This window comes from Chelon labrosus, assembly GCF_963514085.1.
Source record: "Chelon labrosus genome assembly, chromosome: 10".
NCBI classification, from domain to species: domain Eukaryota; kingdom Metazoa; phylum Chordata; class Actinopteri; order Mugiliformes; family Mugilidae; genus Chelon; species Chelon labrosus.
The window spans coordinates 28,535,728-28,548,942 of record NC_140360.1 but is presented as its reverse complement, the minus strand read 5'-3'; the positions used below and the strand labels follow the sequence as shown (position 1 = coordinate 28,548,942).

The 13,215-nt window shown below is 43.8% G+C and overlaps 1 protein-coding gene across 1 annotated transcript in view; it reads right to left on the bottom strand.

Moving 5' to 3' along the window:
• agrn (agrin) overlaps positions 1–13,215 on the bottom strand; it is a 246,976-nt gene that overhangs the window by 32,933 nt on the left and 200,828 nt on the right. The window contains exons 18-21 of the mRNA XM_084553868.1: positions 10,607–11,005; positions 8,217–8,342; positions 2,779–2,906; positions 39–153 (exon numbers count right to left, since the gene is read on the bottom strand). Coding sequence (XP_084409994.1) covers positions 39–153; positions 2,779–2,906; positions 8,217–8,342; positions 10,607–11,005 — 768 coding nt within the window. The remainder of the gene's footprint in view (positions 1–38; positions 154–2,778; positions 2,907–8,216; positions 8,343–10,606; positions 11,006–13,215) is intronic.

Here is a 13,215-nt window from a genome sequence, read left to right as displayed (position 1 = left end):
AAATAAAATAAAATCTGTTGGCTATAAAGATCACTCACCTGGTTTGAAGTGGGCCTCGACAAGGGCCAGGATGGATTTGCTGGGTCTAAGGTTGCGGACACGGACGCTCATAAAATCTTTGTGCACCCCCGACTTCCTGAACAACTCGTTTAGCTGAGGAAGAAAGAGGGAGTGGGAGGAGAGAATGAAGCTGGTAATGAGCTCAATGCTATTATTGCAGCCAATTTCAGAATACTATCTCCCTGAAAGACTGCCTCTCAAATCGAGGTGCAGAGCAGAAACCTATTGGGTGTGGACAAATTGACATTTAGCTGCTGCTGTGGCATTAATTATGGGAACAAGTTTCCAGGAGGAGCTAATATAAATGTCGTGCTACCCTGACAATCTGATTGGTTTTGCTTCTAATGCCCATGCTGCATGTTGTAACAGCCCGAGGAGCTCCACGAAGAGGTTTGACTAAAATGTAGTTTTAAGCCAACAGTGATACTTGCCTTTAGCCCTAAATCTGGGCCAATATTATATCTTAAACTAGGCCATTGTCACGCTAGGACTTCAAAAAAAGTTACACATGCTCAGTGTTTCTCTTTAATTCTGTCCTTGCCAGCGTGGCGGTGGATTAATCACATTCAAACGCTCAGCAGTCTACGAAAGCGACAAGAAAATCCTCTGCATCCTCGTCCCCATTTCAGCTGCTGGTGAGAATCACAGCAGCCACGGGGCCTGCTAACCCACTTAACCACAGTATCCTTTGAGTGGACACTTCTGTTGTTTCCAGCGAGTGCTCCTCCACCACACCCCATCTGCATGCCACAGATTTTACTAAAGCCAATCATTGTTGTATGAGACAAAACACAAGAGATTCCTGTGATTTGTGGTAGATGTGAGAAATCATTTTGTGCATGCTCTTAACATACTGAGTTTGAAATAAGGAGGTGAGCATCAGTGAAAAAGATGCTTATTTGGTCAGTGACACTGATGATCCAGTCTAATTTGTTCAGCTTATCTGTATATCTGTGTGAGCGTGGATGTATGTGGTCCATGTGTGTGCTGCAAAATGAAAAGGAGGTGGCTGTTGTCAAGTCGCGCACCAGGCTTCAGAGACACACAGTCTGAGAGCGTTAACAAGCACACACACAAATCACCACGAGGTAGCAGATTAGGTCCCAGTGGGGGTTAGTGACATTGATTCAACAGCTGGTACAAGCGTACTGTGTAAACACACACACACTAGTTCCCTTTTCATCAGAGGAGCGAGGCCCTGGCTTGACAACAAAGACGTTCGTTCAAAGGTCTGAGCGCAACAGAGAAAGCGGACAGTGGAGAAGTTCAACGAGGGTAAACTGCACGGGCCAAACTGTGGTTACTGTACGGGCTGTGTGCCTGCCCGGCTGTCGGCTTCACCAAACAGAAACTCGCACCACGACCATCTGAATTTGTGAGACAAATACCCAGACAAAGCACACAATTTTTCAAACTGCTGAAAAAGTCTTAATTAATCTCACACGAGAAGCTGCTTTTGCATACTGTGAAGTGTTTGCCAAGCAATCCAAAAATGTGTCTTTGCACAAGTCTGCATAGAGCTGTTAGTTTTTTTTGTAATAGTTGTCTTATTAAACTTGAAGTGTTTCTTTCTAAGTTAACACAAATTCCGTTGAAAGTCTTAATTAATCAGCCATGTGTCTGAAGAAACATTTAGCCTGGACATGATCAGAATTCTAATTTTGACGTTAATGCTTGTGAATTGTTGATAAATTATAGAAACTATATATCACCAAAAAGAAGAAAAGAACATGAATATTAAACCACAACAATGGGGCATGACTGTGAAAGGTCTTATTTTCTTCTGATATACCTACAGGGGTAAAAAAATGGTATTCAATTACTACTTTCTACGGATCACCTGATGCACCAGATTGCCAATACTCTCCTTTTATTAAAAATCAAATATCAGCCAGGCTATGTTATCTGCCTCTGATATGATGTATGTTCCTCTCTGACCGCAGCTTGCAAATATGTTTTTTATCATTGTTATTTTTCTATCAGATGTCTGACCACAGAAATCACTTCAGCCCAGCGTGGCAGAATATTACTCAGCTGCTTCAGAGGTGTCAAGCCTGTAAAACGTGCAATGAAACCCGCCTGAAGGAGCTGAAAGAATTTGATTAGACCGGCTCTCGGCGAAGAGTGTCATGATGCTCTGAATGTTGTTTCTGAGGCTTCTTCAAAAACATCCTCGGGAAAATACGAAATATGCAGCAAGACTATGTAAGTTTTGCAGTGGCTATCATCTCTTGGGTCTGTTGCATTGAGTTGTCATGTTTTGCAGTCGCAGCAAACACAGTATATGGCATTTTTATCAAATGTCATTATGGCCTGCTTATACATTTTGCAAATAAAGAGTGAGACTGACATTCATTTGCTGTTGTGTTTCAAGGCTATAAACCAAAACAAATAGCTAGAAACGTCTAAAATGCTTGAGGGACATGCAGAGATTGTAATAATTTAGTGTTTTTGTCACAACAATCTTTCACATTACACAGTCCTTTGATCAACAACTATATGTTACTGATTTTCAAGACCAAAAGCAGCTAAACAGGACCATAAGCAGGAAGCAATTCATATTTGTCCACATTCACCATGTAATGTTTTCTTGCGCTAGCTAACATTAGTCACAAGGTTACCTCAATATGGACAGGATATTTTGTTGCAGCAGATTTAGCCTAGAAAAAAAGCCTGTTGGACTGTATTTCAAACACTGCTCGTTCCTGCACTACTTACAGCACTCTCTATGCTGCGGGCCGTCTCTCCAAACAGCTCTGACTTCGGGTCGTCCATCTCCGGTGTGTGGAAAATCTCCTGGCCCTCCACCTGGTCCAGGTGCAGGAAACCACTGAACTTCATGGTAGCTGGAAGGAGAGGAAGATGTGATACTGAAACACTGCAATATCAGATTACTTCCATTACTCTGTTCCCGCTGCCTTCACACAGGGCTCGTTTTGGGGTAGTGCCAGTTTTGCGTTAGTGATGGGTTGTGTGTTCGTGTGTTTGACAGGAGGAGGTTAGTGAGTGCGTTGCTGAATGCGTGGGGATTTGAAAAGGTCTGGAGGTGAACGTGGTGGCGGTGGAGGTTGTGCAGGTGGACGAGGTGGACCGTGACACGTGACACAAGGAAGGAAGGAGAAAAAAAAGAAGAATGGAAGGGTAGGTGAAACAATGGGCCAGTTTTACCAGACGGAGACTCGTCCCAAAAGCTGGCCGTGGCACGGAAAGCTGGGCAAAAAGACAACAAGTTAGACAGACACACAAATACATGAGGAAAGAACAACACACACACTAAAGAGGAAACATCTAGAAGGAACTCTGAAAAGTGCCTTCTTCAGCAAAGAGAAAGCATCCCTGTCCGACCTTGGGGGGTTATGTTGTCCAACATCTATCAACTCTCTGTGCAGTTTCTTCGTACTGCCGACAGATAGGAGAGGGCTTGAAATAAAGCTAAAAGGAGGAGAGGAATTGTGTGTGTGTATGTGCGTAGAACGGAAGAGCATGTGAGCCGCTGATGCCGGTCCTCCACGCCGCTCGTAATCAGTGCAACAAATTGCCCAAATCAATCATGGCTGCCCCTGCCTGAGCAACGCCAGGGAGAATTGGAAGAGCACTTGTATGATTATCGTGAAAGATAGTCGTAATTGTCTCCTTAATGCCGCCAGACCAATGACTGACACAGCCTGCTTAAAATTGCATGCAAGGGACAGCAGACACTGCCGACACACACGCACAAACCTCACGCTACCCCCTCCGCCTCCCAACCTTTCACGGGGAAGCACACATCGATTCAGATGTGACGCCGGCCATAAAATAGAGGCGAATGGTCGAGGTCTGGCTGATGGGGAAAGGGAAAATAAAGAAAGAGAGATCTGACTTTTAATCTGCAAAGAAGACAAACATCAGAAAGGGTGATTTTCCAGCCCACTGCCGTGACGGACGTAAAGAGAGAGAGAGAAAGAGAGTGATAAAAGGAGGGACAGAGCTATTTGACTATCAGATTCCAGTGGACTGTTAAATGTAGTGGATTTGTCAAACTTCCCCTGGCATATGGAAGAGTTTGCAGGGGAGCTCAGTGTGCCATTAACTTTCACATGAGCGCTTGCTGGCCAGTCTTTGATGTTGTATTAAAATGGTATGGGTCTGTTTAAACGTAAGTGTGAGTATTAAACTAGAATTACTGCCTTGTGGTTGTGCCAACTCATCAAGTAGTGGTTTACACCCATGTCTGTCAGCACTCATATAATAATGGAATGAAGACTTTGATGGTATTTAATAAAACTTTTGGATGTCAAACATCATCATTTTATTATTTTAGACATTGAGTGAATTCTTGAGTTTTGGCTGTTATGTGAGTTTTGTGACGTTTGTAGTACTTGTACTAAATCTGAATGTCTAAATGTGAAGAAGTCCCTCCTGAGATGTCATGGCTGGTTGCCTGTACAGAAAACCCCAAAACGAGATGCCTCTGCCCATGGGTATTGCTGGCGCCACTAACTGTACATGAAGAGGAATGAACCCTTTATCATGTCACTTATAGGGTTTCTTATGAGCAGTTTTTAAGCTCAGGGGAAAAGACATAGCGTGAGAGGAGCTGAGGTGGCCAGGTGACGTCTAGGCAGACTATAGACTGTGTATAAATATGGATTACGCGTCCCCTCTTCCATAGCATTAGCCAAACTGATGCTATTTTGGGGGCAGAGTTTGTGCAGTACAATCCAAGAGTGGAGCACCGTGGAGCCGCGTTATTGATGACCCGCCCACACTTCCGCCAGACTCAATCATGTTTTCATTAGATTATTAATGCACTCTGCTCTACCTCCACCACTTACAAGGAAATGTTATACACTGTATTTATTTATTTATTTATTTTTACCAACTAAAACAAAATGTATCCGTAAAAATTTACACTTGAACATGCATCAGTATTATATTAACTACCTAAAATGACAGAAACCATCCTTGAAAATAAATATTTGACGTGTATTTTAGTGTTTTAGTTTGGCCCAAGTCCAATCCACTAACATGGAGGAGGTGGAGCTTATGACCTATACTGCAGCCAGACACCAGGGGGAGCTCTATTTGCTTTGGCTTCACTTTTGAGGAACTGTTCTACGTCCATCTTTATACTGTCTATGAGGCAGACAGTTAGCAATCTGTGAGGACTGACACCTGCCAATCAAAGTGACCACACCCTTAATTATACATTAATCTTTCATACCATTTTAATGAGTGAGCTATATAAAAATACAACTCTGTACAGATGTAATGAGTGGAGAAATTGGCTGTAGAACTGTGAACCAGGCTTTTGTTGACCATGTTAACATGGAGGATTATCAGTACTGAGTCGCAGTTAGAAGCTCAAGTGGCCAATCGAGGAATTGCAGTGTTTGGCATTTCAGCATCCAATTTTTCGACCCTGCAGGTTTTAAAAAAATAAAATAAAAAATTTGGGCTAATAAAGGCATAACTATCTCCAATCTATCTCTCTGGCTAAATGATAAGACATTTTTTGCAATTTGAAAGAAACAACCGAGTCACCCATTCTCCACCAAGGTCTGGCATCCACTCTGAATCTTTACAACACATTACAAAACGAGATTAACAGAGCTCCTTGAGTGTGCGAGAATGTGAATTAAACTCAACCTTGAGCCACTTCGCCAGTTGATGTCTAAATAAAATGGGACTGGAGCAATGAACAATTAGTCCTTTTGCTTCTGAGACAGCCGGGCAGATGCCAATAAACTGGATTGTACAATGACATGGCAGCCGATGCACGGGGGACGTGTCATTTCACTTCTAATGAGTGGAACAGCGGCTGAGCTCTTCTGAGGAAGAAAAAAAAAAAAAAGATCTGTATCCGCTGGCGTATCGATCAGCCTATCGCACTGCCTGCTTTTATTGGTAATACTTGAGCTGAATGAAGTATTGATCGCTGGTGTGCCGTCATTGTTAGCACAGATAAATATTTACAGGCTTCAGAAGATTTGTTATAACAGTTCTCTCTGAGCTAAAAAGCTGCTCCTTCTGTTGCCTGGATTAGAGGCCAAATACCATCAAATTCCACCTCAACACAACATTCCAGGTTTCACCTCTGTTTAACTTCAAATTCTGTAACAAACGGAAGGCTGAAAAGCGGCCTAATTTCTTCAAATACTACTGCGGATTGTGTGTCCGTAAATTGTACTGGTTTATTGAAGGCCTTGGGACCTTCAACACGCCAGAAATGCAACTCCACGCACATATTTGTGGCCTCAGCTTTTTCAAGTCATGACCTAGAGCACCCTTGGGACTCAGCTTGAATCCCTCTTTTCACCATCCCTCAGACAACCACAGCTAGGACAAATAGAGAGCAGGTTTCAACAGGGGGATGGGGGTAGAGGGAGATAGAGAAGCAAAGGGGAGTAAGGATTCCTTTATCTTTATGAACCGAGTGTGGCAGAAGGCACTGATTGGTACAACAGCGTTCGTCGGCCTCTGGTAGTCTCTCGAGTCTCTCTCTTCGCTCAAGTCCAGAGAGAAATGAACTGATGCAAGACTGGATTGAGATTGACTGGGTTGAGCCGGAGAACACAGAGAAATATAGCTCAAGAGGGAGATATAGAAGAGTGGCACTGACTGATAAAGAGAAGAATGTGTGTGCAGGTTGGAGTGTGAATAAAAGAGATGGGAGATGAGATAGGGTTAGGGTTAGAGGGGCCAGGAAAAGAAATAGAGGAACTAATAGCTATTTATAAAGAAAAGAACAGGGGCTCTAGAATATAGAGTTTCATCAAACCAGACTTCATTCAAAGATTTTGAGAAAAACTAGCAAAGAAGAAACTCACTGGAGTCTGGCGGGGAATGACTAATATTAGGATCAGGCGTGTTCAAGTGTTGTTAAATTTATAAACAATTAAGGAATGGGTAACTAAGGTCAGACACTGAGGTTTTTTTCACTTTTAAATTTTTGAATTTCCTGCCACCTGTCAATAAGATCATTTACATATGAGGGAAGTGATTCATGAAAGCACTGCTGCAGAAAAAAAGAAAAAAAAAAAACACCACCTGTTCGGGTGGTTCAAGACAGATGGGCCAATGCCGCGATTTCCATAGTAAACATTGAATATGAAAAATGTTGTGTTCATCATAAACTGAAATAGGTGGAAAGGCACTCAGGACGTTGACACATAGATAAAGGAAGGTAGTTGATTTCTGCATGGGAAGTCAACTCTTCACCATATTAACATTAAGTATAAACTGTAGACTCTGTTTTATAATCAATCCCAGTTACTGGCTAGAATCACATTAATGAAGAAATGCAACGTAGCCTCAACAATACCGTATGTTGCAAGGATTACTCCATTTGCTTAGACACAGATATAATCAGTGAAACTGCCGCGTTACATATTTTTCTGGTTTTAGCAGGCTTTAATTAACCCACTTTTTACAGAAACCCAGCTCTGTCCAAGTCCCGGGTAAAACAGTGCCCATTTTGCATGTTGCAAACATGGGAATGTGTAGAGCTTATTGAGACAGACATCACAGCACAAGAACAGAAGAAAGACAAGAGAGCAAACAAGTCCTCATCATTCCACCCGAGTTTGTCTACTTTTTTGTGTTTTTGTGTGACAATAAAGGGAAATAAAGAGATAAAGTGTTCACTTGTGGTGTTGGTTGTCTTTTTTTTTTAAAAACGGCGAGGGATGTGTTAAGTGTTCTCTTGTGCTTCCAGTCTTTACACAGAGCTAAACTGAACTAATTATTTCACGGCTCCAGCTCTATACTTAATGCACAGAGCAGAATCAGGCTTTTCATCTCACCCTTGGAAAAAAAACTAAACAAACAAATGTCCCAAAATGTTGCAATTATTTCTTTTATGTGAGTTGTGGTTTTACATCTGTCATTTGAAGATTTATATGATGGCAAAGAGTCCAAAGTATAATGTTAGCTAATTGCAACTACTGTAGTAGACACTCTTAAGTGATAAATGGTAATACCCAGGAATAAGTATTACTTTTTCAAAGAGACCAAGGAAAGAAAGCCTAAATAGAGACAGAACTTCTGTGATTCTCAGTGTAAGACAGCCTACAGACACACACACAGTGGAACAGACAGGAACAGACAGCAGACAAAGACACAGAGGAGCAATTATTGGAGGGGAAATGTTTTCTGAAGGGGGCATTTGGACTTACAGGGGCAGTTGGCACCCTCTGGAGTGCTGGACGGCGTCTTGCCATCGGGACAGCAGCCGAACTCCGTGTTGTCGCAGGTCGACCTATCCTCAGCTGCGGGAAAAGTGGAGTTTGCCACCGTGAGACCTGGGGGTGACACGCAGGGGCTCATTATAATTCATGAATCTTGAGAACATTCATAAATTCAACCCAGCTTATCTCAAAAACCCAGAAAAGAGGTATTTTTTAAAGGCTTTTGGGGCACCAAGGTCAAGTTGTGGTTGTGAGGACAAAGCCTACAATTTTTCTTAGTTTTTTTCTTAATTTGCTCTTGCTCCTACAAATGTTTGTGTGTTTTCAGTCTTCTGACAGGCTTGGCCAGTGATTGGACTAATAAAGGCATCTGTCCGGAGTGATTATATGGCATTTTCATTGGAACCAATTTTACACCTGGAACTCATTTTGTCAAGCAGTGAACAATAAATGGGCACCATTGCCAGTCATGTCACACACAGACCACTTTAAACAACCGGTGGGAGACGTGATAAAAGCTGATTGCTGATTGGCTGACAGTAACTTTCAAGGCTTCCCGGGAGAAAAAAAAAGATACAGTCACGTTTGTATTACTGGCACTGTATATCTGGCTATCTTGGGACATAAAAGACATAAAAGAGGCCTCGCTTTTTCTATCTGAAGGATCAGAGTGTGTAATAGCAGCGGGCCTCCATCCCCTGTAATGATGGCATTGGCGGAGGGGGTGTCTTGGTCCAAGCGGTGCAGTTTACGGCCGCACAGAGATTAGAAATAATCGCGGAGGCAAACAGCTAGCGGCTGAACAAGTCGTAAAGACGTCAGAGACGAAGGACGTCCTGCTCAAGGACTCGCGGTCAAAGTAGGTGAGAGGAGGGTGGGGGGGAGGGATAAAGGCGGGAATAGGCTGAGGTTTATGGGGCATCTGTTGGCGGGTGGTCCATAGATTTACAGATGCTTGGCTGAAGAGGAGAATGCCATTGGGGGAAATAGGGCAGTGCACAAGAGCAAAGGGACGCTGCACGACTCCACTGGGAGCCGTGAGAGCTGTGAAATAAATACACACACACACACGCACAGATAAGTGCAGAATTCAAAAGAGGACAAATACAAAAATGTACAAATATACCTGCACTAATTTTTACACTGTTAAACTGTATGTGCACTTTGAATTGGACATACTCTGTGGCACGAGGAAGGGGAGAAAAGACAAACACATAGATTAGACTTCACTGTAGATAAAAAGCTCACCTCACAGAAACACATTCACTTACTCAGAAACAGATCTGTTCAGGTTTTAATATCCATGCCGAAATTTGCATTGTACCATCTCCTAAGCGACTAAAACATTCACACTCACACAGTGATGTGTGTTACTACTCCAGTGTGCAAAGTGTGTAAACACTGAAGTAGTAAAGAAAAAAAGAAAATTCAGGCATGCTTGGTTACACATTCATTCCCACACACATCTACACACAGCCAAAAGACACTGGGTTTCCTTTGCAGACAGGCTACATGGTCCTCGCATCACAGAGCACCCAGGTCAGTCCCTGACAGGAGAATAAATCTAAAACTCGAGGGAGAGGGAGCAAAATGGGAGGAGGATGAGGGGGAGGAAGAGCCCCTAGGAAGAGCATATTGGGGCTACGCTGTTTCATCAATCCTATCCTGTTACTGCGAGCTGTCAGGCAAGCTGGATGGACTGAAGGCAACATCAAGAAAAAAAAAAGCCTGATTGAAAAGTTTCAGTTGTCCCTTGTTGTCCGAGCAGAGGCCCTTTAACCACAGCCGACTGTTACAGTCAGGAGGGCATGTCGAGAAAGATTTAAGGCTAGTCATGTGACAAGGTACGCTGCCTCCGCACACACTCGCACCTCAGCTTCACAGTCACATCAGCCTGTCAAGTCAGGCTCCAGAGATCCTCAGATGCGGGCCAACGGTTTCATCTATCTGGCCTGCCGCGAGTGTATTTTACAGAGCTTGGGTTTGTTTTGCTAGGTATTGAGAACGGGAGCGCTGGTGGAATGGGAGAGAAAAAGCATGGGTGATGTAGCAACAGTGAACCATGCGAGTACATTCCTCTCAGTCTGAAATTGAGATATACATCTTGTGTATATCAAGTGGAAATGACTCCAACAGCATCTGTTTACATACATTTCTCTTCCCTGCCTGCCTGGCTTTGACATTTGTCTTCTCAAAAGCAATTTGCATACAAATACATAAGAGTGTGATTTCATTTTCAATTAACAGATGATGGTATGAATGTGTTATGATGTCAGCTAAGAGGAAACAATGAATGTGTCAAACCCCTTTTTAAAAAAGACCCTCCCACACACCCCTCCTGATTTTATGGATAATGAAGTGAAAGAGCAGGGATTTACCGACAGGCTCCTCCGCCCCACTGGCCTCCGATGGGACGCCACTACCCGCTTCGTCTTCCTGCTCCTCTTCTTCAGCTTGGTCGTCACCGCTTGGCTCCCCGCTGCCCGAACCATCGAAATGGGTCGCGGCGGCGACTGTGGGTGGGGCAGGACTGCTGCGAGAAGAAAGGGTGGTGGGGGCAGCCCTGGTGGGCTGGTTATGAGTGGAGTGGTGGTGGGTTGGGGTGGATAAGGGGGTGGTGGCTGGAGGCTGCTGGGTGGTCTCCGTCTCGACTGTCCTCGGAGGCGGGATGCCAAACACCATGTGAGGATCGTAGGGGACAGGGGTGGTGTTGACGGCTGAGCTGGGGGTGGTGGTAAGGGGGTTGGGGGTGGGTCGTTCTGCCAAGTCGGGGATTTCTGGTGGAGGGAAGGGGAGGAAGCAAGGAATGGATGAATGACTGAGCAAAGATGGAAATGTTTGATTTTGCTGCACCTAACTTAACCCAACACAACCTCAGATATTACACCAAAGGAAATAAAAACATCATTAGCCAATAAAGCGTAACAAAGCCACTTAATGATTATTACAACCTACTGCTGACAATAAATTTTTTACCTCTGAATTTAATGAATGATTATGGCTTTTAATTATCTAACCCATCTCCCTGATGATCAACATTATCATTATGAAATTACATTAAAATAATGACACACACACAAATGCAGAGTCTGGTTTGTAAAAGCAACCACTGATTAAAAACCCTGCAATGGATGAGATGCTGGGAATCGTTATTTTACTAATCTTTGGAGTGAATATGGAATATGCCAACAGATGACACAGTACATTCAGATGTATATGTATGTGTTCGACCAGCAAATGAGTTTCTCCACTTGGTGTCGATGCAATGTATGGTGTGTATGTTCGTGCTTGTGTTTGCATGCATGCTGTGCCAGCGCCTATGAATTATATATCCATATTCAAATGCTGCCCTCCAGTAGCAAAGCTTTAATCACCAACAGCCAGTGCCTCCGGTGATGAATGATTGATAGAAATGGGGCAAAAAAAAAAAGAAGAAGCCGGCTTTAACTCAGGCTTCAAAGACGGCACACTGCTGCTTGCAAAGAGCATGAGCATCCGTCAACGCCACCACAAACACACCGATGTCAACAGACGCACACACCAAACAACATCACTTCAAATAAAGGGGAGAGAAGAGCCTCTCACAGCAAAGATACCGTCATTACCAATGCAAAAAGCTGTGGTGCAAAAGGACAAACTGTCGGCGATAAATAGGACAAAAACTCCTGAGGGGGCAAGTGAGTTGGCAGAGAGATGCCACGTATCTGAGCACTTCAGATTTAGCCCAGGCAAGCAGGCGTGACAATATTGTCGTTTTTCCTTCTACTTCTTTACGCCCCATGAGGGCAAAATGAACAAAAGAAAAAAAACCTTAGCATAGATTTGAGCCTCATAGGGATTCGGAGATACACATTACGTGTAGGACTTAATTACATTGCTATAATCGCCTATTTGATCGGCAATTATTCACCGAGCTGTGAAATGTGATACCCACTGAGACGGTAGAAAGCCTGGGAGACACACAGAGTGTCAGCTTAAAACTCGGAAGATATTTGTATATGGCGAGAATGGCAGCAGAGTGCACAAAGGACTGATGCTATCACCAGGAACGGTGGCATGCATTGTCTTTCCTCTTGGCTACACCTGTCAGTCAGGTGCCAAGCTTAACGTCAAGACGCTTGCTCCTGCAAAGGACCTAAAGTGCGTTTGGGTGTGTGTGCCTATCTCAAGCGGCAGGCTCTGTGGCATGGGATAAGGAATGAAAAGAACACACGTTTGAACGAGCAAAGAAAGACTGGCAGCATCTGATGCATCTCTCAATCAGGTTTAACAGTCCATTTGCCTTTTTTGCTTTTTTCCCCCTCAGTAAAGCAACGGACAGTCAATGGGCAGCAAGGGAAAAGGAATGATTGTCATCTCGGTTTGCCTCAACCGTGTAGTTACAGTTGAAAAGTGGTTATTAAAATTATTTGCGGTGTCTGACGCTCTCAGCGAGGAGGAGGGCTCTGGATACAGCGGACTAGAGAGGAAAGACGAGAGAACCACAGAGGCAAGAAGAAGAAATGATTGGGACAAACTGTTTAAATTAGGCAGAATAAAAAAGAGGTTGACAAAGCAGCAATGGGAGGGTATAGTAAGGTGAACAGAATAAGGGATAGAATAATGAGAGAAAATCGCAGGACGTAGAAGGGGTATGGAGAAGGCAAGATAAGCCTGACTAACACGCAGGCAGAGGGCTGCCTGTGCCATATGCTGGCATTCATTGCCAATTTGCTGTGAACCTACAGGTGATAACACCATATGGGAGAGGCAGGTCATTGCCAACATGGTGGTCATTTTCTCCCAGTGCCAGCATTTGCTCATCGGTACAAATGCCCTCCCTCTGGTGCTTGGTACAGTATCTCTTGCACTTTTTTTTTTTTTGCTGGATTTCTCAGTTATTCCTTCATCTTTTGCTGACACAGAGCAGAGACGCCAGGAAAACTCTACACACTGTGGCTGCTCAGAGACTTCAGGACGAGCTGGGTAACATCACAGTTTGCACCAC